At 41.7% G+C, this 27,899-nt stretch overlaps 2 protein-coding genes across 2 annotated transcripts; one reads left to right on the top strand and one right to left on the bottom strand.

The window, feature by feature from the left end:
* Positions 1–326: 326 nt before the first annotated feature.
* Positions 327–16,418, top strand: LOC119720621 (endoplasmic reticulum mannosyl-oligosaccharide 1,2-alpha-mannosidase-like). The gene is made up of 10 exons (XM_038190368.1): positions 327–573; positions 1,520–1,756; positions 3,068–3,133; positions 5,581–5,767; positions 7,681–7,866; positions 8,437–8,585; positions 9,849–10,225; positions 12,678–12,798; positions 14,026–14,220; positions 15,906–16,418. Exons 1-10 carry the CDS (start codon positions 472–474, stop codon positions 16,254–16,256), a joined length of 1,971 nt encoding a protein of 656 aa, XP_038046296.1. The 5' UTR covers positions 327–471; the 3' UTR covers positions 16,257–16,418.
* Positions 16,419–26,428: 10,010 nt separating this feature from the next.
* On the bottom strand, positions 26,429–27,796 carry LOC119720688 (three prime repair exonuclease 2-like). The gene has a single exon (XM_038190493.1). The coding sequence runs from the start codon at positions 27,564–27,566 to the stop codon at positions 26,799–26,801; it is 768 nt and encodes a 255-aa protein (XP_038046421.1). The 5' UTR covers positions 27,567–27,796; the 3' UTR covers positions 26,429–26,798.
* Positions 27,797–27,899: the final 103 nt, after the last annotated feature.

The raw sequence follows: 27,899 nt of genomic DNA, 5'->3' as shown, positions 1-27,899 counted from the left end.
CGTCAAATTCGTACATTGTGCGGCTCTTTATTAGCTATCCAGTCTTTATATAGAGATAAGTGGGCTCGATGAATTGCTAGTCAACTTTACCAAGTCGCTCCCTGCACCTAGGACATCCGCTACCTATAATAGAATCACTTCTATGCTTCAACTGATCATGCTTAAATTCTCCACACAATGTCATGATGAATTAAACATAACACTTACAGAACTAAACACTTTGGTGCTGCATAGATACTAAAACAATCAGATTCAGAATTTCAGATAGGCAAACCCTACATAAACACTGCGGCAGACTGGTGAGAGGGAAAAAATCTAGAGTCAAAAATTGCATTGTGGGAACACGTCATCTAATAAAACATGGCGACCTCCATGGACGCTCACTTTTAACATTTTTACTTGGATAATGTTACGTTTTAATTGATGAGTTCTAGCTGACAGACCGAAACGGTTCGCAGGAATCGAGAGACAATGTATAGTTCGCCACAGAAGGGCGATTTTATTTCCTTTACGGTTGCGGAAGATGAGAAATACGACAACCAAAAAGTGCGGCGGAGGCAGTCGTGTTGGAGGGTGGGTAGCCGACACGGGAGGGGCGTGGCAAGGATGGGAGGGTGGGGAGGGTGGGTGCTGATGTGGAAATCCCAGTTGTAGCTTTAGGGAAACATTGTATCATACTTGCACCGCGTGGGCTGTTTATTTCAAAGTCTATTGGGGAAGTAAAATTTTCTTATTTCTATCAGAATTTGAACGTTTTCTGAAATAATTTCCAAATTGTCATTTTCATTTCAACATGAATGCTTATATTTATAAAATACAATCTAGGACTAGGTTGCGGGAAGGCAGAAGGGGTGGGGAAAACATTTGAAAAGTGCATAACGGTATTTTTTTGTTTGCAATAACTGTTTGGAATTGTAAAAAATAAAATCCACTCAACAGACCTTGGTTTTTTCCTGTGTTTGGCGATCGTGTAGTGTAGGGCAGGGCCCCTGGTTTCAAATTAGAGTCAAAATGTTTTTTATTGCTAAATAATCACCTTAACAATCACAAGCAGACTTTTCTCAATTCTTATGATACCCATTTTGCAATTTTGAACAGTTTCTTGGGGTAGAAATCACGATTTTCCTGCGGGGTTTGTACCTTGCGATTCAGCGCACTGTGCGTGCTCATGGTACATCGCGGGGTGTTTCGCCATCTTTATTTCTGGGTTGCGTGTTGTCGACGCTCTGTCATCGTCATTTTACCCGCGAATTTCCCTAAAAAAAACCCAAAACTGTGCCCTCTATCTATGCCATACCTGTTTATTGAGAATGTCACCAACTAGTTTGGTCGGGCTAATAATTTTAAAGTTTTGTTCCCTTATAGGAACTGGGCCCTACACTATACGATCGCCCTGTGTTTTTATTGAACTAGATAAAAATTAGTAGTAATTGCAATAAGAAAACTTTTAGCCTGCGCCTATTGGCTATTGTTAATATTATAATGTTGTTAATATTATTATTCTTATTATTGTTCATAGACCTGGAAGCAGCTGTCGCGTCTCCAGCGCCATGTTTTCACCATCGTCATGTTTGTGGCCGCCATATGTGTGCTGTACTTGATCATCCTGCCTGGCCGGGGTGCCGCCGACTCCAGCAAGGATTTGGCCAGGAATCACAGAATAGGGGGAGAACTGGGCAATCAGGAGGACTTTGGGAATCTCCCTGTGCTGAACGTTAACCAACAAGGCATAGAACAGGGAAAGGTTGATAACATGGTAATAACCTAACCTCCCTATCCAGCCTTCCTTCGCAGACCCAAGGTCATAGTTTTTGTCAAGCCAGTCATAAGAAACCACAATTTCAACGCAGGCCGTCACAAGTCTAGCACAAATCATCACAAGTCCATCTCAAGTCATCACAAGTCCATCAGAAGTCCATCACAAATCATGACAAGTCCATCAAAAATCATCACCATCTCAAATCATCACAAATTCATCAAAAAACCATCACCATCACAAATCATCACGAGTCCATCACATATCACAAGTCCATCACAATTCACAAATCATTACAAGCCCGTCACAAGTCTATCACAAATCATCACAGTCCATCACAAATCATCACAAGTCCATCACAGATCATCACAAGTCCATCACAGATCATCACAATTCCATCACAAGTCATCACAAGGCCATCTCAAATCATCACAACTCCATCACAGATCATCACAAGTCCATCACAAGTCCGTCCACAAATCATGACAAGTCCATTGAAAATCATCACAAATCATCACAAATCCATCACAAATCCATCACAAATCCATCACAAGTCATCACAAGTCATCACAAGTCATTCAAATCATTGAGGCCTCCATGTTCAAATGAACTGTGCCATCATAGACATTCCTTGGTCTGTGTTGAACCATATTACATGTACATTTGACCTGATTTGTGAATTAATTTTTGTGTTTGACTTGACGATAACTCTGCCCAAGGTCCAAAACAAGTGCCTCTGGCTCCCACAGCTCAGTCAAAATATTAACCCTAACCTTCCCAACTCCTCTAAAATCTTCTTTGCAAAATGGAGGATTTTGCCGGAGTGAGGCTATATGGCAAAAATGTGTGGCTGATTTTGGAGGATGCACTGTGTCAAGGTCTTGGACCAGACCTTGTGTTGTTTATGCTCAGCCGTGCGTAAATTTCGGCCTAGATTATACTTGAAATCCTCCGCACTGCTCCAGGATGTCACAGGCTCTGCCTCAACATATTGACAGTGATCGCTGGAGGATTTTGCAGGTTTGAGGTAGTGGTCACCCCTCCAAGGACCACATTCAAGAAAGAACGGATGATTTTAAGTGGATGAAATTAAATATAACTCATAAAGGTTTAGGCCATTAAGCATAAGGACTATCTGCACAATTAAATACATGTCAAAATTTACATTGTGTTTTTGTAGTTATTTTAAAAATATTTAGACGGACACTTGTGGGGGGGACATGCTGTAAAGTTAGCACGACTTTCGTGCTAACTGTTAAGCAGCATAATTTACTGATTTACTTTCTATTTTTACCTTCAATCTCCCAACAGCACCAGCAAGAAGAACCTAAGCGCCACAAGAAAGGCCCACCCAGGCTGCACAGAGACCCGCCAAACGTAAGTGGAAACGACCGCTACAGTTTTGAAAACCAACTCCCCACCCCGGATTCCGGGGAAGGGGCCGCGGCTGGGGCACTGGAGGTAAGATAAGCAAACAAACAAGCATGAAGAGCATGATGGGATATCGTGTTTGGCCTGACGTGTAATGCTGCTGTCGTGCGTATCTTTCTACTGTGCCTCAGTTGCTCTTCGTTTTCTTCTCTTTTTTCAATTGTGTTTACATTTTTTTGTAATGGTTATGTGGAAGTTGGAGCTATATAACTCTAAATTAGTTTTAAGACAATGCGCTTCAAAAAACTTTGCTTGGATGTGATTCCTCCACCATTGATTTGTATGTAATGACATCAAGTTTCATGTTTTTCTTTTCATGTGTTTTGTTTTCATGTCTTTCGTTTTTATTACTTTTTTTACAACATTTGCAATGATGCCAAGATCACACCAAAGCTGGACGTGTAACAGTACGAGCAGCAAAGGTCGAAATTCAAAACATTTGCACCTGGAAATTGGGCATAAAATCAGCCGAGTGTTCCCTAACGTGACGCACTTGAACAAATCTTGGAAGATCCCAAGTTAGCATTTAGGTTCATTGTGCATTGTGCACACACACAAAAACAGAAAACGGAAGAACTCGCCAAAATATATATTTTTCCTGTTAACTTTGTAACGGTACGTGAAAGGGAATGTTAAGAGCTTGATGAAATTGCACTCATTTGTGAAATGTGAGATTAAAATTTTTGCTCTACAGCAATACACTAGAGGCAAGAAAATCAAAGTGTGCCACGTTAGGGGCTTCAGCACATTAGGGGTCGTGCCATGCTAGGGGACATCAACAATATCAGCAACACATTGTTGGCACTGTACACCAGCACGTTTAAAGGCTTTAAAGGCTACCCCTGGGGATGAGGCTGTCCCTACTACGCTGCCTGGCGCTACTGTCATCTTCGTGCAGAATTGTCGCCAAAACACAAAACATGTTCCTGTATTCTAGTCCCGAAAAACATCCCCCAAAATATCTATTTTAGAACAATTTAGCGTTAGGCGCGTGAGTTACGTAACGATTGTCCGGCGTGTGAGCATGTGAATTGACACGGAGGCGTGTGACACACGCCGGATGCGTGAGACTTGGCAGGTCTGCAGTTTGTAAAATCTTTCTTCATTTCGGTTCTCACTTTCTACATTCCATGTTCCATGTTAACAGCGTACATGTGTAATTGTTTTGAAGAATTTTTGTTTGTTGTTGCCCATTTTGTTCAGATCGTTATCAGGGTGGCCAAAAAAAATGGAATGGCATGCTACCACTACCATGAGACCGAAACCATAAACCAATGCATGGAGAAAGTTTTTAGAAGAAATATGAAACCAAGCTCGCCCGATTCGGTCCAGTAGTTTTTGTTTCTGGAGCCTTTTTGTGAAGTAAGGTGGGGGTCATTTTTGTCCCGATGAATCGCTAAACTGCGCCCGGAAATTTGACTTATATCATAATTGATAGAGGGATTGCTATGTAATAATACCCACATGAAAGAAGTGCGCTTCACAAAAAAAAGCTCAGCAGCAAAACTACTGGAGTGAATTGGGTGATTTTGGAATCATAATTCTTCTAAAGGGATTCTCCGTCAATTGGTACAGGTGGTTTGAATCTTAAGGTATTGGAAGTATGCTGTTCCATTTTATTTGGTGTTTTTTTTACCACCCTGTATAATGGTACATGGAATTGTTGTGGGGCCTGGAGTATGTATGGATCATTAAATGTTTTTGTGCTCCATACAGGTTGAGTCAAAAAAGCAGAACCCAAACCCAAAATATTGTATTTCATATTTAGTAAAATATGTAGCACCAAACATAATAATGACTGGAAAGCCAATTTCATGAGCTACTTTTAGATGAAAAATTACTGAAATCTCTCAATCAGTTCATAGAAAAGCACCATTGAAACACAAAGACCCTGAACCTGTCTCGTCCAAAAAACCAATTTATTGTGTGTTTTGACTGTTTTGAACAACAAAGAAAATGACAAAGAATACTTGTTTCAACAACTGTCAAAACTGTAGTACACAAAAATCCACTTTGTTTAAAAATACGGGCCTTCAACAGGATTTTGTTGAATATCTTCAACTTTTACCCTGAGGTTTTATCGCTGGTGATATTTGAAGATGACGATTCTTGAAACTGCATTTTTGGACGAGACAGGTTTTAAGGTTATTGTGTTTAAACAGTGATATTCTTTGAACGGATTGAGCAATTTCAGTAATTTGTTCATCAAAACGTAGCTTATGAAATTGGCTTTCCAGATATTATTTTTGGTGCTTCATATTTTTAAAATATGAAATATAATATTTGGGGTTTGGGTTCCGCTTTTTTTTACTCACCCTGTATTAGAAAGACACTGTACACAAGCTTTTAAGCTAACCTTTAAAAAGCCTTCTTTAACTGTTATTCCTCGTTAGGATAACAATGATGAAGACGAAGAGAAGCCTGTTCTTCATATACCTGACGATGTTGTGCCCAAGAGCGGCCCGGAAGATGTGGACGGTCGCGACGATTCTAAAAAGCGTGTTGCGGGCGACTCAGACGATGATTCTGAAAATCTTAGAAGCCGGAAAGGCGACTCGGAGAGTAAAAGCAGCATCTTTGGTAATAGCAAAAACCTTGATAAACAGCTTTTATGTTAAAGGCATATAGGATCATTTTCATTATCCCAAAAGTAACCTACGGAATTATCATCGAATAGATTACCTTGATTTCAAGGGAATATACAACATTTTCAAACATCGAAAAACAAAACTGCCAAATGTTTACGAAATACCTCACTAGGATGTTGGTAAATGACAGTCTAAAGCAGCCTGTAAAATTATGGCACCTAGTGTGAAATCATTTTCAAGAAAAGTGGTATTTTTGTATAAATTTCCAGCGGTGGTCGGCCAACCACCGTTGGAAAAACCTAAATTTTTTCAACTACTGCTCCAAATTTACCATTTTTTTTTCAGTCCAAATTTTGTTTGCTATTGGTTACATGTTCATGAACAGGTGAAGGCCAGCTAGACTGGTTCCCTTACCTTACAATTTTCCGGCATCTATAAATTGATCCATTTCATCTTTAGTGGAGACAGAGAACCAGACTACAATGTACTGGAACATTTTTGTTTTTTTTGGTTTTTCCAGCATTTTTCGAACACAAAACTTCAAACATGTCAGAGTTACAATATTTGATCTATTATACTAACCCCTCAAATAGTTCATTTCTGAAAATTACAGCAAAAGCCAATGATGTACATTCCCTTTAATAAAAGATTGTTCTGGTTCTAAACACCCCCCCCCCCCATCTGGCTCGCTGTCATTTAAAAGAATTAAAGATTTGTAGGATTTCCAACGATCAGTCAATTGACTGATATTTGGAAATAAAGAGTGCTATAGATTTTAATCATGTTTCATGTTCAAAAGGTTGTGCATTGTTTTTCACTTTTCTCTAAAATTGTAATATCGACTGAGCTGAAACTACAACAGGTTTGATTTTGAACATTCTTCTTTGGATTTTAAGGGGGATTATTAGTAGAAACGAACAAAATGCATGAGAAGCAAATGATCCTGCATGCCTTTATTTAAGCATCATTATCAGAGGTTCAATACTCTTACTGTCATTATTACCCCTGATGGACAAGCCAATACTTACATTTATGAAAACTTGTCATATTCATCGGAAAAAAAAGAAGTTCTGTCTGAATGCTATACCATTTCTTACTTCAGTCATTCCTTTGAAGGTCATTTTCTAGATTTTCCTATTGTAACTGCCCAAATTATAAGATTACTAATACAGTGGAACGTCGCTATACCGAACACCGCTATACCGAACATTCGGCTATACCGAACATCAGACTTGGCTCCCTATTTTTGTGTACAAAACGTACCAAACATTGTTGTTGGAAATGTCAGCAGCATGGCTATTATTAAAAACTGTGTAATTACATGATTCAATAGTCGCACGTGTTCGAAGTCGTCTTTCAGTAACTACCAGGGCGTACTTGGTGTTCTGCTACAGAATTGAAAATATTAATGGACAAGTTTGGCGACTCCGCGTGTGGTTTGTATATGCAACTACACAATAACAATGATCAAAAGAGGGCGCCACTAATGTGTGAAAATCGCCATATCGAACGATCGCTATTACGAACAATTTCTGTGGATTCCACGATGTTCATTATAGCGACGTTCCAATGTATGCGAATTTTTCATATCCCTAGAATGGGACAACATTGACAGCCCGTATCATTGGCTTTCGTCTATGTGTAAAACACATTTGGTGAATTTTGTGACCGAGGTCACCCTTTACCAGAGCGTGTCAAATTTGAAAAACCTTTGGTTTCATTTCCCAGAGTAAATGAGGCCCATCTGACTTAACATGACTACGGCTAGCAATAATACACGTGTCTATGGGAAGTGGCTTAATCTGCTCCCATAGGCACGTGTGTAATCTTAAGCCGTAGCCATGTTATTTGGACATTGCCTAAATGTGATGCTGATAAGGTCTGGTACCTCACCCCCCCCCACAGGTGCCAAGAATGACAGGCAAGAGGCGGTAGTGGGTGCCTTCCAGCACGCATGGAAAGGCTACAGGGCCCATGCCTGGGGCCATGATGAGCTCAAGCCTATCAGTAAATCCTTCAGCGAGTGGTTCCATCTCGGGCTGACTATCATCGATTCGCTGGATACCATGTACATCATGGGGCTGGATAAGGGTAAGTTTTGCATAGCGTACTGGTAGTGGTCCTGCCAGGCATATCTGAGGATTGCGCTCCCATCTGCATGTGCACAAAGCCATAACGTTCTTGGTTCTTGGTTGGTTCTTCTCCTAAATACTCCGCGTGGGAGTTTATACAGGAGGCCAGAAACACCGTGGCAAGCCCCTTCTCTTAGCGATAAGTGTCACTGGGTTCTTTTACGTGCATTGCATTACACAACACACGGGACCTACGGCTTTATGTCCCATCTGAAGGATGAAGCAATAATGGTTAAGTGCCTTGCTTAAGGGCACAAGTGTCCACCCGGCAGGCTCGAACCCACATTCTTTAGCCTCTGAAACACCAGAGCATGAGTCTGTGTTCTTAACCGCTAGGACATGACACTTCACATTGTGTTCGTATGAGTGTCGGGAATCATGGGCAGTGCGTTCAAATGTCTCTCCCAGTGGTCTCCGCCAACTTGCCCTTTCTTGCCGTTGAGGGGGTACTTGTCCACAGAGCCCATAATAGTAATTTGAGAAAATGTTACGAACAGTACTAACAAATTTATCAAACTTGTCTCTTCAGAGTTTGAGGAGGCCCGTAACTGGGTGGAGAACGACATGAACATCCAGCCTAACGTCGATGTCAACCTCTTTGAGACCACAATCCGTGTCCTGGGAGGTCTTCTAAGTGCCTATCATCTTTCAAAGGACGAAGTCTTTCTTGATAAAGCGGTAAATTATCTTTTTTCGAAATTCCTTCCTGGAATTTCCAGAAGAAACGATTTTCTACAAACCTCATACTTCTGGCCATTGTTAATTTCCCAGACAGTTTTTCATTTGCTCCTGGACCAAATTGCAATATATTGTCTCGTTTAAAAATACATCATGACCCATTCTTTCGTCACCAATCAACACTTGAAATTCCATTATCACATGGTGAAAATGACAGTTGTAGAAAAGGGAAATTTATTGTATGAGCCCTTCACCGATTTCGCTTTTGCTACTTAAGTGTTTACTTTCTTAGAGTTTAGGCATTCTCCTGAAGACGGTCAGACCATACTGACCGGAACGTCGAGTTTATACCTCTGGTTCTTTTCAGAACCATTAGCTCTTAGTTGAGAAATTATTCGTACATGGTGTTTCCCCAAACCTTTCATTATTTAGTATCTTCACCATGCAAATCCTCAAATCTTACTGAGCCAGTTGTGTTTTTCAATTTTCAATTTGTTCTTTTTCAATAATCCTCTGTACTGCTGACGTCACACTTTGTTTACTTGTGCACTTTTCTATGGGGCTACGAAACCATTGCCCCAGCAGGCTCCCATAAGAAAGCACATGTGTGTTACAAAGTGTGACATCATCAGTACAGAGGCTTATTGTGCACTCCCTGTTGTATTGCCGCAAACATGCAAGGTATTGCAGAAAACAAAGCAATGTTAAAGGGAATATACATCATTTGCTTTTGCCGTAATTTTCAGAAATGGATGGAATTGGGGGGTTGGAAATATATAGCAAATATAGTTACAATGACTTTTTTGAGGTTTTGGGTTCGAAAATGCTATAAAAACCAAGAAAAACGATCATTTTCCTGTAGTCTGGTTCCCTGACTCCATATAAGAAGAAACAGAGCAGTTTACATACATTGGGGAATTGTAAGGTCAGGGAACCAGTCTAGCTGGCTCGTACCCGTTCATAGGTTTGTAATCGATTGCAAACAAGTGCGATGGTCAATTGGGGCCAGTATTTGAAAAAAAGCCAGTTGTTTCCAACGCTGATCGGCCGATCAGCGTTGGAAATTGATACAAAAATACCACTTTTCTTGAAAATGACAGTATACCAGGTGCCATGATTTTACAGGATGCTTTACACTCTCACTCACTAACAGTCCAGCAAGGTATTTCAAAATGATTTGGTAGTTTTATTTTTTGATGTTTGCAAATGTTGTATTTTCCCTTTAACATTATTGAATTTCACCCCTTTTTTCTCTATTTGTAGAAAATATTAGGTAATAGTCTCCTTCCTGCCTTCAACACCAAAAGCAAGATCCCCTATGCAGACGTGAACCTCAAAACAGGCAAAGCCCATGCGCCCCGCTGGGGACCAGACAGTTCCGTCTCGGAGGTCTCCACCATCCAGGTCGAATTCCGGGACCTGACCTTCACGACGAAGGACAACCGGTTCAAGGATGCCGCAGACACGGTCATGAACCACCTGCACAGCCTGCGCAAGACGGACGGCCTGGTGCCCATCTTCATCAACGCCAACACGGGACAGTTCCGCCAGCACGCCACGATCACGTTTGGAGCCAGGGCCGACAGTTACTATGAATACCTGATGAAGCAGTGGCTGCAGACTGGAAAGTCAGAACGGAGGTCAGAAAAAAAAAACCCACTTTTTGTTTCCAGTTTGATTGACTCTTCATTGGTCCATTAGGGCCAGCCTAATTAAAGCGGGCCTAGTGACTTCTTTGCCCCTATCTCACTGACTGACTCACTGAATGTCTGACTTTACTCACTCACTTGCTCACTCACTTGTGAGCCGGGCAGAGCTATTGTATAGGATTACCTCATAAGGGGCCGCACCCCTATAAAAATGGTTCGCCAACCGCCGAACATTTGCCCCAAAGGATTGGCCAAATCATTTGGGAATCTTCTTTCTACCATTTGGGGTCTTCTAAAACGATAGACCTCTTGCCAACCAGTCCAGCAGTAATTCTCAACTTCAAAGGTGCACCCACCACTAATCCTCCACAGAGTCGAGGTTTTTTGTTAAAGGGAATATGCAACATTTGCAAACATCAAAAAAAAAAACTACCAAGTTTTTACGAAATACCTTACTAGGATGTTGGTAAATGACAATCTAAAGCATCCTGTAAAATTATGGCACCTGGTGTGAAGTCATTTTCAAGAAAATGGTATTTTTGTATAAATTTCCAACGGTGGTCGGCCGACAACCGTTCTATTAATCAACTACTGCTCGAAATTCACCATTGTTTTTTCAGTCCAAAACTTGCTTGCTATTGGTTACATGTTCATGAACGGGTGCAGGCCAGCTAGACTGGTTCCCTTACCTTACAATTTTTTTCTGGCATCTATAAATTGATCCATTTTATCTTTAGTGGAGTCAGGGAACCAGACTACTCCACCATTTGTGGTTTTTTTTGGTTTTCCCATCATTTTCGAACACAAAACTTCAAAAATGTCAGTGTAACAATATGTGATCTATTATAGTAACCCCTCAAATAGGTCATTTCTGAAAATTGCAGCAAAAGCCAATGATGTACATTCCCTTTTACACAACAGATGAGAAGCTCGTGTGCAAAGCATCAACACTTAAATAAATGGCCATCGATCAATAGCTAGGAAACAATCAACTTCCTTTTGGAGTGCCACTGGATTCAGAGCTATGAAGCGTGAACCGTTTGGTACACCATTCTGAAGTGGTTGGCAAAGCTATATCGTTGGGGAACTGTTTGACGGTTTGCGAACCATTTGTATATGGACGCCGTCCCTAATCTTGACTGCTGATCTGCTTTGGAATAACAAAAGCTGGCAGCTCTAAGCAATGTTTTGTGCTTCAAGCAGCTCAATAATCTTTGGCCCTCTTTTTTATTTTGCTGTTTCCTGAGAGGGCCAGCCTTTAGTTCCTTCTTGCACCCGACTTGACTGACTGACTGACTCAATTGCTCATTAATAGGGTTGATGAAGTGAATATTTTGCGCAACTTTCTACTCTTGAAAAGTGCACTGTTTTAAACATTTAAAAATTGTCCATGCTTTTCCTGACGAATTAGGGCGCTGCAGCTGTGAGATGTCATTTCAGGAAGCCACTGTTCAGTTTGGGGGTTTTCTGTTCAAATTGTGAACCCAAACTGTGCTAATTGAAAACTTTTGTGAGAAAACTGTACCGTCATGTACCGAAACAACAACGAATCACCAAAGAAAAGAACATTTACGACAGCAAAATATCCAAAATTCTGGCAAATGTTGGTGCTGAAATATCTGTAACATTGACATTTCTGCCTGAAATGACATCACACGTTTTCTCATGAATATGGAAATTTTTATTAGCAAAACAACCAAAATGGCACCCATATGCCCTTAAAAATGGCAAAATTAAAATTGGAAAAAATGTGAAATCGGACACAAAGGTGTATTTTCAAAGATTGCATTAAACAAATTACATTACGTGGGCCTTTTAACTCACTAAATGTCACTAGTGAATTAGCCCGGTTGTTGGCTGTGGTAGAGAGCTGGTCATTGTGACCATGCAGTGTGTCTCTAAAAAAATGAAAACAAAATATAACGGGATGCCAGACGTAGAATGTGTAACCAACATAGATAATATGGATACATTCATGTTAAAAATGTTTAGCATGTAAACATGTTTACAAACTGATATTATTAAGAAAGTATTAAGAATTGTGTTTACTCGCTAAACACATTTTTTTTGCAGGCCAGGCAATTATCCACACAGAGGCAATTAGGCTACTGTTGTCCCAATGCCTAAAATTGAAAACGTGGTCACATGTTCAATTTGACCTCTCTTGGAAAATTACTCATAACTCTGTCAAAAATTACCAGATTTGAATGTTTGATGTCTCATTTTAAAGCGGAAAGGCGAATCTTTCAAACCATACCTATATTATCTATGGTGGTTACACATTCTTTGTATGGCATTCCGTTATATTTTGTTTGCATTTTTTTTTGATACACACTGTATAGGACTACCTGGTAATGGGCTAAATCCGGCTTATTATGTACACCAAATACATGAAAAGACTTCCAGTGAATTACCATTCTGAATCCATTAATGTTCCTTTCAGGTTCAAAGAAGATTTTGAAGCAGCTATGGAAGGAACCAAAAATCGTCTCCTCAGGCGATCAGGTCCCAACAACCTGCTCTTTGTTGGTGAACTTGTCAATAACAATTTCTCACCCAAGATGGTAAGTCAGGGGGTTGTGAAAAATATTTATTGGAGAAAAACAAAAATATGTACGACTTCATCAGAATGCGGTTGCACTTATTACTGTGGAGTTTTTTTTTTGAATGGGACTCACTTGAAGGCTGTCCATGACAGTAAAACAGAACTTGTTGCACGTCAAGCAAGCCAGAATTAAAGACCCATCTGTAATATATAAAATATGATTTACAGCTTTTTGAAGAATACCGTGGAAGAGGTTGGTATATACACAACATGTGAAGTAACAAGCTCTAAAACTGACCAAAGAAAGTGTGTTTTGAGATGAACTTCAGGATTTTCGGTCAGTATGCATCTGTTCGCCATTATCCCGATGACGGTCAAAGCAAACTCACCAAAACACCTTTACACCCGTTTCAGACGTTTTAAGTATTCCAGTTTCTAGTTTTCAATACATCCCAGTTCGTTGCTTTGTTTTTCTTTTGTTTGTTTTGTTTGACCAGTTCCGCTCTCTGTCTTTCCTGTACAGTCTGTTATAAGTTCTGTTTGTCCAGTTTGTTGTCTGAAAAAGGCATTTCTATATAAGATGGTGTCTTTTTGATAATGCCTCCATAATTGCCTCACTTTCGTTTGTGTAGTTCATAATTACTATTCTTATATTACATCAAAAATCTTTCTTATGTTGACCTGTAAAATTATCTGAATGTACATTTTGCGATATAGAAATAAATGTTGAAATGAAGAAGAATTGAATTGAATTGAATAGACTGGTGTGCCAGACTTACGCTGAACCAAATAAAATTTGGAGCGACACTGGTCGACCCGAATAGTTTTTGTTTCAAACAAGCAAAATTAAGGTATTGATTTGACTGGACTCTGGAGTTGTTCCAAATGACTGCAACAGTGATCTCAAGATACATTCGTTTTGCACGTAATTCAAATCTGAAGAACACTTGTTTGTAGAATGCCAGTGTGAAATAAGTATTTGTTCTCTTCTCTCTAGAGTTGGTCACTTCATGGAGGAATAAAAACCCAAATGGTGTATTCTTGATTCTGTTTAAACCAGGCATGCAACTTTTCCTCGGATCAGCTGATTTCCTCTTTTTTTGCCTCCCATGTGTGCCATTGAAAATAGACAAACACTGTACAAAGCCTTGGAAAGATTTGAATTTCCTCTTTTTTGTGACTTCCCAGTTGCATGCCTGTTAAACTGATCCGTAGTTGACATTCCTTGCAACCATTCCTTGCCCAGGACCACCTGGTGTGTTTCCTGCCGGGCACCCTGGCCCTGGGCTACTTCCACGGACTGGACGAGTCCTACCTGGAGCTGGCCCGCAACCTGGCCAACACCTGCTACCAGATGTATGCACAGATGCCCACGTTCCTAAGCCCCGAGATCGCCCATTTCAATATGCTGCCGGGCATGAAGGATGACATTATTGTCAAGGTGAGAAGTGCAACAGGGTAGGGTTTCCCCTGGGAGTACTTTAGACATTAACTTCTCCGTTTAGGATACTTTGTCCGAAAACTCTGCCTGACAAAACAACAATCAACAGTTGTCAAACTGAGATAGAGGTGTTCATGGAACCGGCTATCCGAGTAACCGGTTCCATCCCAATTTCACGGCGTTGCTCAACAGTTACCAGAAAAGGTGTGTTTAGCATAGCAGAAAAATTTGCTAACCCTTAGCACTATTTCACGGCGTGGACGTGCTAATGGTCGCGCGTGCATGGAGATTTCTATTGTTACGTCACTAAGTTAAGCAAATTTTTCCTCTGAAGTAAGCGTGGCTTTTGCTGTGCTTATGCTTACGGTCTCCATGAAATGGACGGAGGCTCTGTTAGCAGAAAATCGTGTGCTTAGCAGCGCCGTGAAATTGGGCCCAGATTATGGGATCGGGTACCCGTAACCAACTTCACAATTTACTTAGTAACTTCTCAGACAGTGAAAAAGAAAAGTTTTTGAATGCCATTGTTGGGCATTTTCAAAATGGAAACCAGGCTTCATGGAAAACCAAAACAGATTTCATGTCATGTGCATTTTTATGCGTGACAGATGACTCTCGCGAAAGTTGCAGTTTACACCGTAAAGCTGTAAAGCACTTGGGACAACTTCCGGGATTTGAAAATTGGGGTTGGGTTGCTATGAATACCCGGGTACCTGTGATTTACTTCAATAGGGTAACCGGTTCCCATACTACCCGTAAATGCACACCACTCAAGTGAGAACCCTGATCAGTTCTCCTCTACCAACGTACACGTAACGTTTAGGTTACATGTACTGCATGCTCCAACTATACTGTGCACATGAAAATCCATGAGATACAGTGTACAGTACATGTACATGCATACAATTTATACATCATACAACAAGCCCCAGGCTTCGGCCTCAGTTACACGTACATAATAAGGTAAATTCAAACTGTTTTACCTTTTAGGTATGTACGTTTTGTAACGAAATGTAAAATTATGGCATTAGAAAGAAACAATAACAGTAAGGTTAAATTTTATTTAATTTTTTTCAAGTATATTCACCACTTGGCACGAGGTACAATAATTCTTAACGCAAAGTCATATTTGTCAACACTCTGGGGTCTGCCCACGGAGCGATATTTGTACCACAACAGGCCGTGCACAGTGGCCAAGTTCAAGTTCAACACACGGTCTGCCTCCACAGACTTCTCAGACTTTGTGTGTGTGTGTGTAGACCTCATCCGGAGGCAAGTCGGGGCACGCTAAACGTTTTAACCCGTCAGTCATGTGTTTACACGTCCTCCGGCATGAAGTGGTTAAAAAAAAAAAAATGACGGAGATTTTCCAGATTTTTGGCTGGGTCGGATAAGGGCAACACAATTTTTGTTTTTGGCCTAATGACAGACTCGGATTATCAACAAAAAAATCCTGGTACCCTCAAATGTTTGGGCATAGTCTCGCGTGTCGTGTACACCATTTGGTAAAGTTGAGGGTTCAAAATCCCTTAAGATTTTGCAGTCAGTTTCAAGTTGACACTTTTGGGTTGTGTTTATAGTCATAAGATCAAATGCACCCATGCCAAGAAAGAAATGACCAAGCTCATTTTTTACTCAAACAAAAGGCATTTTCATTGCACTGATTTTTCTCTCTTCTTTCCTAGCCTGCCGATGCCCACAACTTACTCCGCCCGGAGACGATAGAGAGCTTCTTCTACCTGTACCGCATCACCAAGGACGAGATCTATCGGGAGTGGGGTTGGGAGATATTCCAGGCCTTCGAGCGTTACACCAAAATTCCCGGCGGCGGCTACTCCTCCATCAGCAACGTGAAAAATCCGGACAAGCCCTCCTTACGGGACAAGATGGAAAGCTTTTTCCTCGGCGAGACGCTCAAGTACTTCTTCTTGCTGTTCAGTGACGAGCCGGATTTACTACCCCTGGACAGATACGTGTTCAACACGGAAGGCCACCCTCTCCCTATACGGACTATAGATGGCGCTGTCATGCATTAACGGATCATCCCCTGAAATAGGATATTGCAATAATTTCACAAATTTCAAGAATGGACGAATATTTTTTTAAATTAGATTGAAACCAGTGGATAAATGTGGCATTGCATCTTAATCGATCTGATTTTTTGCACCAGAACATTGAAATTATAGCCACAAAGTTCAGCCTAGCCCATGGCAAGTCACTGGTGATGCCATCCCAGGAAGGCCTGCCCAAGAACTATGAAGAAGTAAGGTTTGAGGCCAAGTATCTGGAGGACTAAAACCAGGCCACCAAATGCACCAGCAATCTTTGCAAACATTGGTTGAGCTTTCTAACAGTCAGCTGCCATTGAGCATGTATCAAATGCATGTATGGAGTGTGAAAGTCCTGCACATCTACATGAAATCGACATCACTAAATCTCTGCTTTAAGTCCTGCTCGGTAGAAATGATACGAGTAGACAATGACGTGTATACCCCCAAAGGTTTTGCGGTATTCGGAACAGATGACGGAAAAGCATGCAGGGAGTGAGGCCGGAAATATCTGTCAGCGACCCGCTCGCAGCGAGCAAGGCCGGAAATATGAGTGTGCTGCCCAAGGGTGATGGCCTCAACCCGCCTGGCTTGAGGTCGAGTGAAAAGTAATCCCGCGCCTCGTTCTGTTCTTGTCAAAATAAGCCCGGAGCGAACTGGTTAAAAGACTGTTATGTGTGCTGAGTAGAGGTGAATGGCCAGCACCGTTGGTGTAACCTCAAAGCCAACTCAGGACAAAAACAAAATATTTGTAAACAGTCAAGCTTTATAAAGGTCTTGAGTAGCCAACGCTGTTCCGCAAAATGTGCTAATGATTTCACGTGAGTGGTGTTCAGAGTGACTGGAAATGGAGGCTACCAAATTTCAGGTTAATAATAATAACAATAATGGGTATTTATAAAGCGCCCGTTTCCACCACTATTGCTGCTCAAGGCATCGGCGTTGTAGTCGAGACCCTGCAAGACCATCACAAGACCATCACAAGACCTCCAGTCTCAATTCAAGTCACAAGCTATTCAAATGAACTGTGACAAAGGCATTCCTGTGTTATTGTTCATCCACTGTTACTTGTGACTGGTCTTGTGTCTGGTCTCGTACTGGTCTTGTGTCTGGTCTTGTGATGGTCTCAACTACAACACTGCAAGGCGCTACATCATTATTACCCTATCCGGTTCTTTAGTAAAAGCGTCATACACTTGCGCGCACCACAGATACTAGCGCCCATTGGATAAACACTCAAGTTGCATTAACTTCCGGTTCCAATGGTTCCAATGCTACTTAATGGGCAGTGGGCGTGGTTTAAACTGAAGTGACGTCACACTAATGAACCGGATAATGGGCCAGTGAAACATTCCAAATACAATCTCAGCTCCCTGGGGAGTATACAGCTCGATGCTGCCATTTTGGCGCAAAGCAGCTTAAATCAACCACAGTAACCATCTCTGCCCTCACAGGTACCCACTGGGTGGGGAGAGGCAATGAGTGACAAAGTGCCTGGCCCAAGGGCACACGCACCATAGTCGCAGGCTGGGCTCGAACCCAAAAATGCAGAACTACCCACAAACCACAAATTCAGTGCTCCAGACCACGAGGCCAACTCGAGATGAAAAAATGATGTTGAAAACACTTGAAGTTTATAACAGTAAACTTTCACATATTCAAGAGTAAACGAGTTACCACTCGTTTAATGTAGCATTTTTTTCCCAAACATCTGTGACAACAGTGGAATTGTGTGCTAACCGACTTGAGGCCGCAAGATGTAGGAGAAGAAACTGCAGCCTCTTAAGTTTGATATGTACCATTGCATATCGTGGTATATGTGTTTGCACTTGCAGACAAATGATTTGCTTCTTGAAGAACTTACCAATGTGGCGACTGCATTTACCTAACTGGCCTGCACATGTGTGGAACCATTAGCCTATTTGAGATATGACGGTCACAATATGAGGGCGCTGTTTGATTCGGGTAAACACAAAAGAGCTTACCCGAATCAAACGGTGATATTATAGGCCAATTCAAATTCCAGTTGTTCTCGAGTGTGCGCGCAAGTTTTGAAACTCTTGTCTTGCACAAAACTGTATCACCTTCATTGCTTGTGTGGTTGACACCGTAGCTGGTCCAAACCACTTTTTTATCAACTCGGCCTAAATTTGATATTTCCCGCATAATGACAAACTGGAATAGCTAATGGCTATTGTTATATCGTGTGCTTGGATACTGTAATTTCAGTGGTCTAGGACAGCCATGGTCTGGACAATGAAAATGCATGTCGCACACTGAGGGTGATATCACAATGAGTTCATTGCGCGCTGCGCACACGTGTGCAACCTGCCGGCGCACTATAGCTTTGCGCATTGAGAACTCAACGTCAATTGCTCAGGCTCGTGTCCGGCAGGACATCAAAACCTTCAGTTATCAAAGGTTACATCGCAGTGATTTAATTTATTTCTCACACAGTAAAGTTACAACCATTTATCTTTTTTGAGTTATTGGCACGATTATAACAAAACAATTGTTGACTGCTGTGATTTGGGATACCCCCTCGTGGCGCACAGCACCATCGGCTTCGCCTCGGGTGCTATGCGCCCCTTGGGTGTTCAAAAATCATATCTCACATCATAGCAGTCAACAATTGTTAATTGTGTGGAGGTTTTTTGGTAGTTGTAGCAATGTGCGCAAATGCAGACAACAAAGCTCTACATGCCTGTGTTGGACACACACGGCCTTATTTGTGTTTTTTTGGGGGGATCAATGTCATTTTAAGATGAAGATTTTTTTTTTTAAATCATATTTGTTGTGACTTGCTCTCCTGCCTTGTACTTTGCATTTCTAAGGTGCTGAGCCATTTTACTTAAATGATGTCCTCGGGACAATAAAGTGAGAAGCCCAGAAATTTGTAAAATAATAGAAAAGCAAAAATTAATTTTCAAAATGTTGAAGAATGCCTTGGCAGCATTTCTGTCATTTTTTTGTTAATTGTGGAATTGTTGGTAAAAAGTTTAAATGCTTCGTACATTATTTTAGGACTTTATCTATCTGCCCAATCCACCAACGTACATGTGTAAGCAATGCACCTTTTTGGTGGATTGAGGCCGACTGTACGCTGGTGTTCTGAATGCACATGTGTAAGCAACGCACCTTTTTGGTGGATTGAGGCCGACTGTACGCTGGTGTTCTGCACAATATGCAAGTATAAAGACAGATAAGATGGCCGTTAAAACCTCTGTCCTTTTTTTTTTGGTCACTGAGATGGACTTCTAATTTCATAAACATGTAGATGGCATTGAAGACCAAAGAGTCGGGCAGAGACTGAAATCTGATCAATTGTTTTAAACTTTTTAATCATTATTCCATGGTTTGTTTTAAATGTGGCATTACTGAAATAGTCAGTTCAGCACTCTTTTACACCTTTTTGTTGTGTATTACACACGAAACAAAAAAGTAAATATAACGCAATTATTATTTTCTCAATTTCTGGCTCTCTTCTTAACAGCAGAAATGTTTCACATTCCATCTGGATTTCGCTTATGCTCTTTCATAGTGTGTATTTCATGTTATCTTTAAGCAAACTTGAATCCTCGATTCTGATTGGTGGATCCATGGCAACAACAGTGTGATATTTTCCGTAATAGCACGGCCGTTATCGCACTCGCATATATCGGGCATAAAGCAGGATTGACTGGCTGGGAATGTTTATGTAACTTTGTACAGCTTTGCTTTGACTGTGGGTAATGGATAAGCCAGACGGGCCCAGAACTTGCCTGCTTTGTCTGCTCATAGCCTGTTGAAGGAGTTTAACTAGTCACGGTGCTTGCTTGACATCTGATCTGACTGCTAGTGACTAGCGCGTGTTAAAAGTATAGCAGGGGAAGTGGATGGAAATTTTGACCGTCTGTGACTGTTTAAATAGCAGGAGGGTTCAAGAAAACCATTGGATATTTAACCCATTTATCCTGGTCTACATTGCACTACACTGTATTTAATCCTTGATGAATCTGTTAAACCATTAAGGATTGGGGCGGTTGGGGCGGTATAAAGAGTAACAGGCAGGGTGTTTTGGGGGTGATATAGGGATTAACAGGCTAATCAGTGACTTAGAATAGGCATTTTTACTTGGACCAGTTGTGAGATCTGCCCAAAATGTAACAGTGCAAACCCAATGGACCTTATTCACGAGAAAGCCATTTTGGTCGGGTTCCATGAATGTATTACATTAATTGTGAACTGTTGAATGGGATGCTGCCAGACTATTTATACATTCTATCCTCACTTTCATTTTTTATGGCTTAAAACATTAGGGTATGTTTAACCACAAATTAAAAAAAAATATTTATTAGAGCAGACTGGTATAATGTTTAATTAACTTCATGTCATTGCTTTCATTTCTCCTCACAAGTTCTGAAAATGAAGATTTTACTTCACTTTCAATTCGGCATGGCCAACTCCGTGAATAAGGCGCTATGGCACCCCATTGGAACCTTATGCTGGGTGTTAGATTGTGCAGATTGGGGTATGCCTAGTTAGTGTCAATTGTTTGACGGTAAAGGTTTCTCAGTACTTGTACAGATCTCGTTAGAAAGCACAGAAGTAGAGTGCAGGTCCCCTGTCATGGGTCCCCGTGTCATGGGTCCCCGTGTCATGGGTCCCCGTGTCATGGGTCCCCGTGTCATGGGTCCCCGTGTCATGGGCCCCCGTGTCATGGGCCCCCGTGTCATGGGCCCCCGTGTCATGGGCCCCCGTGTCATGGGCCCCCGTGTCATGGGCCCCCGTGTCATGGGCCCCCGTGTCATGGGCCCCCGTGTCATGGGCCCCCGTGTCATGGGCCCCCGTGTCATGGGCCCCCGTGTCATGGGCCCCCGTGTCATGGGCCCCCGTGTCATGGGCCCCCGTGTCATGGCCCCCCGTGTCATGGGTCCCGTGTCATGGGCCCCGTGTCAAGGGCCCCATTGTTGCATTACAACTGCTTTATGGAAGCTCTTTTTATAATAATCATGGTGAAACCATCATGTTGAACACTGTTTCTCAGATTTTTAAGAGGTGTACATTTTCTTATAGTGTGATAATTTGAGATAGCTGGTCATGGGCCCCATGTCATGGGCCCCATTGTAGTATTACAACTGCTTTATGGAAGCTCTTTTTATAATAATCATGGTGAAACCATCATGTTGAACACTGTTTCTCAGATTTTTAAGAGGTGTACATTTTCTTATAGTGTGATAATTTGAGATAGCTGGTCTATTTTTTCATAACTCTGATTTATTTTACTGAATGGCGCGGTATAGCCCATAACGAAATATCCAGTTAGTTCAGTAAATATAGCTGTGAATTGCTGTGATTCCTTGAATCCAAACTGGAGGGGAAAAAATCAAAATCTACTAATCTAGATGCTGTGGGAATCTTGTTTTGTGGACAAATTCTGGTGATGGTAACTTCTTTCTATTATATTTTTGCTTTTTCTTCTTTGCTTAAAATGTTTGAACTAGAATAGATAAAAAAAAAAAATTGGGACAATTAGCAAAGTTAATCTTGTACTTTTATAATTGTTTGGTAAATAGATATATGCAACACTGATTTGTATATTATTTTTGTAAATAGCCAAATATGATGCTGGACTGATTAAAAATAATGTGAAAATGCAATTGTACATGGACATTGGTATTCAACGAAATAATTAAATATTTCACTGTACTTACTTGTCAGACATCAAATTCCCAAATGGTGTTTTCAATTTAAAACAAACACAAAAAAGGGGGATACAATTTCACTGTTGCAAGAGGTGATTGTTGATTTGAAATGTGCCGGCTTCTTCTACTATCAGATGAGGGCATTTTTTTTTTAGGCTTGAAGGGCTTATGGCCTGGTGGCTTGGGTTTGTGACATAATCAGAGGGCCAGGCATGCCAGGGGTTCGAATCCAGCTGCAGGTCATTGTGGTTTCGGGCAAGCCGCTTAATTCGCCCCACTTGCCTCTCTCGACCCAGGAGTATACAATGGGTACCGACATTAGGGGGGGGAGTAACATGCAATGGACTGGCTGCCTGGCATCCCGTCCAGTATGAATAGAAATATTCTCAGTTGTTTCATGCGAAGAAAACCGCGATAGAGGCCGGCCTGATGGGCCGGTATTGGCTGGTGACAGACTTCCCTTTATAGCTCTGCCACCATGGAAAGGGCTACTTGATTTACAACACGTCTCACTACATTTGTGCGATCACGGTTGACTACGCTCAACTTGTCAGTCCAACAAGCCAACTTGAAATTTGCCATTGCCGAGACATTGAGTGGACTGGCCCAAGTGGTTTATATAGACCACATTACATTTTGGAGGATCCAATTTGACAGGGGGTCTACCTGATGTTCCCCCGAAGTCCTTAGGATTAGGGCAAGGGTTAGGGTGAGGGGTAGGGGTTAGGGTAAGGGGTTATGGTTAGGGTTGGGGAACGTCGGTATTGGAAAACATAGGTATTGGGAACATAGGTATGCACCCTTTGACAGACCTTACCAATTACCTACCTCAGAAAGAAAGCAAATAATTAAGTACTTGGTATATTTTATGATTAAAGCAGCAGTGCTCAGATTTTTTTTTTTGGGGGGGGGCAATTTCGATCTGGAACTTTTAAGGGTTTTGGGACAGGCTCATCGCACAGTTCGCCCTTTCTTCTTTACTTCAATGCCTGGATCGATGGATCCACGCTGAGGATTTGCTGAACGTCTTTACAGCACACCAGACTATTCTGATGAGGTTTATCACCTAATGCACGGCCTGAGATACAATTAAAAATGAAACAAAACATAAATCTGTTTGTTTAGTTTCGGTGATTCAACAAAAATAGAATAATCGAAAATCCGATTATCGATGGATTAATCGGTACAATCGAAAGATCGATCTTAAATATCGTTGGATTGATTGATGATCATTAATTGATTTTGTCAATAAGTACCGGTAGATTAATCGGTAATTTATAAAATACGACCTCAATAAATGTAGGGCAATGAATTATTATTCGAGTAACACCAAAAGGTCTTCCGACTTTGCGCCTTCTTCCGACTTTGCGCCTTCATTCTGGTAGGCAAGTAGGGCAGTCATTATCATACTCACATTCTTTCCTAAAAAAAAAAGGAAAAAAAAAAAAGGCCAATCCAGCTCCATCGTCTGCGTTTGACTTCCCAACTTACTTTCGTGGAGTGATAATTTGGCCAAAATATTTGAAGAGCACTAGCACTCTTTAGTATATCGAATATAAACATGGCCTACTCATCAGGTTCATCCCGTGGTTCTAAGCCGTCACTCAAGGCTATAACAGAGAAACAAAAACACTGAATAACTGATGACACCGGCATGGCCGCACGTTTACTAAAAACTATAATTATTTATTACAAACTTTGTCAGTTTTACATGTGAAAAATATTTGTTAGAAAAAAACATAATTCACCTACATTTAAATGTTTACGGTTCAGCATAGACGAATTCACAAAGTTTGATAAATTTAATTAAGATCCACTATTGCAGTGGTATAAGGTACACTGTACTAAAATCTGGACTCGACTTGGTTTCTCTCTCTTCCTCCAACTGTAATTAAAAAAAGTAGCAAGGCACTGAATTGTACAATGTATAAGGACGTTTTTTGTTCTCCCAGAGAGTTGTAGATATGGAATGGGCTTCCAGAAGTGGCGGTGAACGCAAAAACAACGAACCAGTAGTTAAAGGCAAGATTGACAAGTACATGTACTGGAAAGAAAATGGATATGTGGCGCTAAAAGGTTTCACCCTGTAAATTAGGCCGTTTTTTTTTAATTACTTGGATTACGGAATTTTTGGGTCCCCATTTCCGGCGGCGAGCGGGAAATGAAAAAAAAAAAAAAAAAAAAAAAATGGGGGCGCCCTATCATCCAACATGGCGGCGCCCATAGAGACATGAAGAAACAAAAACGGGCACGAGAATGAACAGTCACTGCATTTTCAAAACCACGGTTTCAAAGAAATAGTGACCATGGAGTGACCAACGGCCCTTTCCTTTCTTTATTTCTTCAAACCTGTGCAATAATTGGTACTGGCGTATATTTTATGAGTTTTGTAATGCTCTGTGTACAAAGAATGGCAGCAACTAAATGAAAAACCGTGGCTCATAACAAACGCGTAGACTGTAGGTTCCGGGTGCTGTGGCATCGTGAACGTACATGACGTGACCCAGTACAGTGCATAGCTAGCTAGGTTGTCCGATTCCATGCATGCACCAAACAGAGGACTAGACCACTATTCACTACGGGGGAGCGGTATAGTTTCACTGTACATGTACTGTTGAACAGAACGTGACCCGTAATTTCAGAATATCTAAAGTATATATTTCTAACAACGCCTTTCCAAACATCTCCTTTAGAACAATAGAAATACACATTTTACACAAAAGGTGCAAAGGTACGACTGGCCATGCACAATATTTACGGCCACGTGTGGTCTGTGCACGGACTCACCATGTGCACCATACATGGCTGCGCGCGGCCCGCACGGCACAGTCTGTAGTCGTCGCCAGTCTAAGACCCCGTTCCCACTTGATCCACCAATTGGGGGATCTGATCCACCTTTTGCCAAATTGCCGGATCAGATCCCCCAATTGGTGGATCAGATCCGGCAATTGTGTGTAGTGGGAACGCTAACCGTTATAAGGTGGATCAGGATCAGATCCACCTTTTCTGATCCACCTCTGGACCAGGATACAGATCCCCCAATTGGTGGATCAGATCCGGCAATTGCAGGATCACGATCAGATGGGAACGCAAAAGGTGGATCTGATCCGGCAATTTGACCTGTTAACATCCGCCCGGTGCACGAGTGGCGCGAAAATGTTGCGGTCTCATGAACGAAGAAACACGTTTTCAGGCGTGTAGCTCATGTGGACATTTCCAGCGTTTACAACATGCACAATAAACAACCGCTGAACTACGGGCTAGCACCGCGCATGCAAAAGCGCACGTGGTATCCTAAAACTACACTATAGGCCTTATTTTTGTTGCGTGTTCGTCCATTACTAAACCTTTTTCATTCCTGAAATTTTACTTATTTTTCCATCCATAAATGACTCTGAGTCCGCACTCACCAAAAGACTTCACTTTGGCACAGAATCATTGAAAAGCTTACGAGTATGCGATGGGAATAGTGCCGATAACGCGGTACGTACGGGGGTGACAAATCTGAAGTATTGATTATAGAAAATTGGAAAATGATGTCGTAGTACATCATGTGACCGTTTCTAACCAATGAGAAGCTTCAGAACCAGGGAATCCCTTATCGATGCATTGGTTTCTGCCGTGATGTCACACGTGAGCGGCTCTGTTGGATTTCACCTTTTAATTTATCCACGCACGGATCCTCTACGGATCCGTGATTTATGTTGGTGAATTCGCGTAATTTTTGTATGTTAATTCTGATAGTGCTGTTTGAAAACTGACCCATCCTGGCCTAGCATGCAACCATGCAACAATGGCACTCCCACAGAGCGCGCGTAATTCCGAACTCAGTGACCTTTCGGACCCAACATTTCCGTACGAAAAGGTGGATCAAGCATAAGTGGGAACGCGACTTGCGGTTTCGTTGCGGTAAGATAACGATCACACCAAAATGCCGGATCTTGATCCGCCTTTTTCCAAATCAAGTGGGAACGCGGTGTATGTCATGTCGTTCGATCAAACCAGTACTAATACTATGGTTTACAGGCCTGGACAGCGCGCAATGTAGAGTTTTTTGTACAATAGGCACATTTTTTTTTTTTTTTTTTTTTTTGGGGTAGTCAGAATGAACAATTTCCGGCGGCGATTTTTTAAATTTTTTTCAAAATTCCGATTTTTTCCGGCGGCGATTCCGTAATCCAAGTAATTAAAAAAAAACGGCCTTACAGTGTTAAGTGTGAGTGTTCAGTGTAAATGTCAATGGTACGGTAGTAGAACAGCCCTTTCATTGTGGTTGCATCATGAGGGGAACCCATGAGTGAGAAATGTGTCAGTATTCGGTTGCATGCATGTGGGAAAACACCCGATGAGAAATATAATTATAGAATGGTCCACAATGTGCTCTTGAGAACCGCCGTTGCATGATAAATCTGTATTGGCAAGATTTTTGTTAAAAAAAAAAATGGTACAGTACTCATCAGACTCTCTCGTGTTTTTTTTTTAAGTCTGTCAAGACTACAACAACAGAAACACAACGGATTGACAGCGGCACGGCCAAACATTCACATTGTACATGCACGAACTAATCATATTGAAAACTTTGTTAGTTTTACACATGAACAATATGTTAGGAAAAACATAATAGATAAATTTACACATTTTGATAACTTAAGATCCACTGATGCAGTAAGTAGTAAGGTGTGCATGCACTATGTACCTAAATCTGGTCTCGACTTGGTTTCTCCCTGTCTTTCTAGTTTTAATTTTATTATACAATCAATACAAAGAAAAAGTCGCATTAAAAACCAATTCTAGTATTAATTGTCTAAAACTATAGCTAAACCGTGTACATGTAGTCAGTTGTATTTCATGGTGACTGAGGAGTGCATCTCCGTTTCTCGCTTGGACTTGGGAAATAGTACAGTTCTGTGTCATTGAACAGGACTGCATTTTTATCCATCCATTTGGACATGGTTTCCGCTCGCGTCAGCATGATCCGAATCATTGCTTTCACGTCTGCCTCAGCATGATGAGCATCGGGTATGGTACCCCCAAAGACCCTACGGTAAATATTCCCCAGGGCATACGAGACAAACCCAGCCCGGTCGCCATCGGTTGCCTTGTACGCTTCCAGCGAGTCCGCGCAAAGAATGTCCTCGCCCATGCGTTGCCCGATCTTTTGAAGTTCGGTCCGCAGCAGCCGGAAATCAAAGTTGTCCCCGTAGTGCGCCACGAGACAAACCGGCCCCTCCTGCCTCGAGATGAACAGCTTCAGCATCGTCGCTGCGTCGCCATCAAAGATCTTCTTACTACTTTGTGAGAGACTGTGGCTATCCAGCTTCGTCATCTCGAATGCCTTGTCGGAGACCTGTTTGTTGGGATACACGCACAGGCTAAGTTTGTCAACAACTCTCGGTAGGCCCATTCCAGATCCGACAGCATCAGTGGATCTGCCGACTGCAGCATCATTTTCGCGTGAACTCGACAGCAGGGCCTCCCGATGAATGGCCATCAAGCAAATTTCCGTCATCTTTGGGCGCTCCTTGATAGGATCAATACCCGAGGTTTCCAGATCTAGGAAAACAAAAGTTTTAATGCGACTTGTCGTTACTTGATCAGTCGGTGTCTTCTCCATGATAGTTCCGAAACTTGGGAAATTATACACTCTGCAAAATTGGGCAAAAATGTTTCACGCCGAGGATAGGACGGAGCACCATGAAACTTCGTGACAGAAATCCTCAATTTGTCCGTGACACCAGTTAGTGTTTGGCACGCTAAGTTTTTCAAACAATGCCAGCCAGCGCGGACATGGTACATGTCACCAGGTGGAGCAATCACAAAGGCACTGCACGTACGTGTAGATCGAGCTTGTTCACTTTTTATGTGTAGACTTGCAGCGGACCTTTTTCATTTGAACATGCAGTTCGTGTTGCCTAAATAATTTCCGAGTGATGTTAACCTCGTTTCC

Source organism: Patiria miniata, unplaced genomic scaffold (assembly GCF_015706575.1).
Source record: "Patiria miniata isolate m_02_andy unplaced genomic scaffold, ASM1570657v1 HiC_scaffold_9, whole genome shotgun sequence".
NCBI classification, from domain to species: domain Eukaryota; kingdom Metazoa; phylum Echinodermata; class Asteroidea; order Valvatida; family Asterinidae; genus Patiria; species Patiria miniata.
Note: the sequence above shows the minus strand (reverse complement) of the source record. Positions and strands in the feature narration are given on the sequence as shown.

Coding starts and splice junctions, on each gene's coding strand:
- LOC119720621 (XM_038190368.1), top strand. CDS start 472: ATGTATAGTTCGCCACAGAAGGGCGATTTTATTTCCTTTACGGTTGCG. Junction 574..1,519: donor GGAGGCAGTCGTGTTGGAGG/GTGGGTAGCCGA, acceptor TATTGTTCATAG/ACCTGGAAGCAGCTGTCGCG. Junction 1,757..3,067: donor AGGGAAAGGTTGATAACATG/GTAATAACCTAA, acceptor ATCTCCCAACAG/CACCAGCAAGAAGAACCTAA.
- LOC119720688 (XM_038190493.1), bottom strand. CDS start 27,566: ATGGAGAAGACACCGACTGATCAAGTAACGACAAGTCGCATTAAAACT.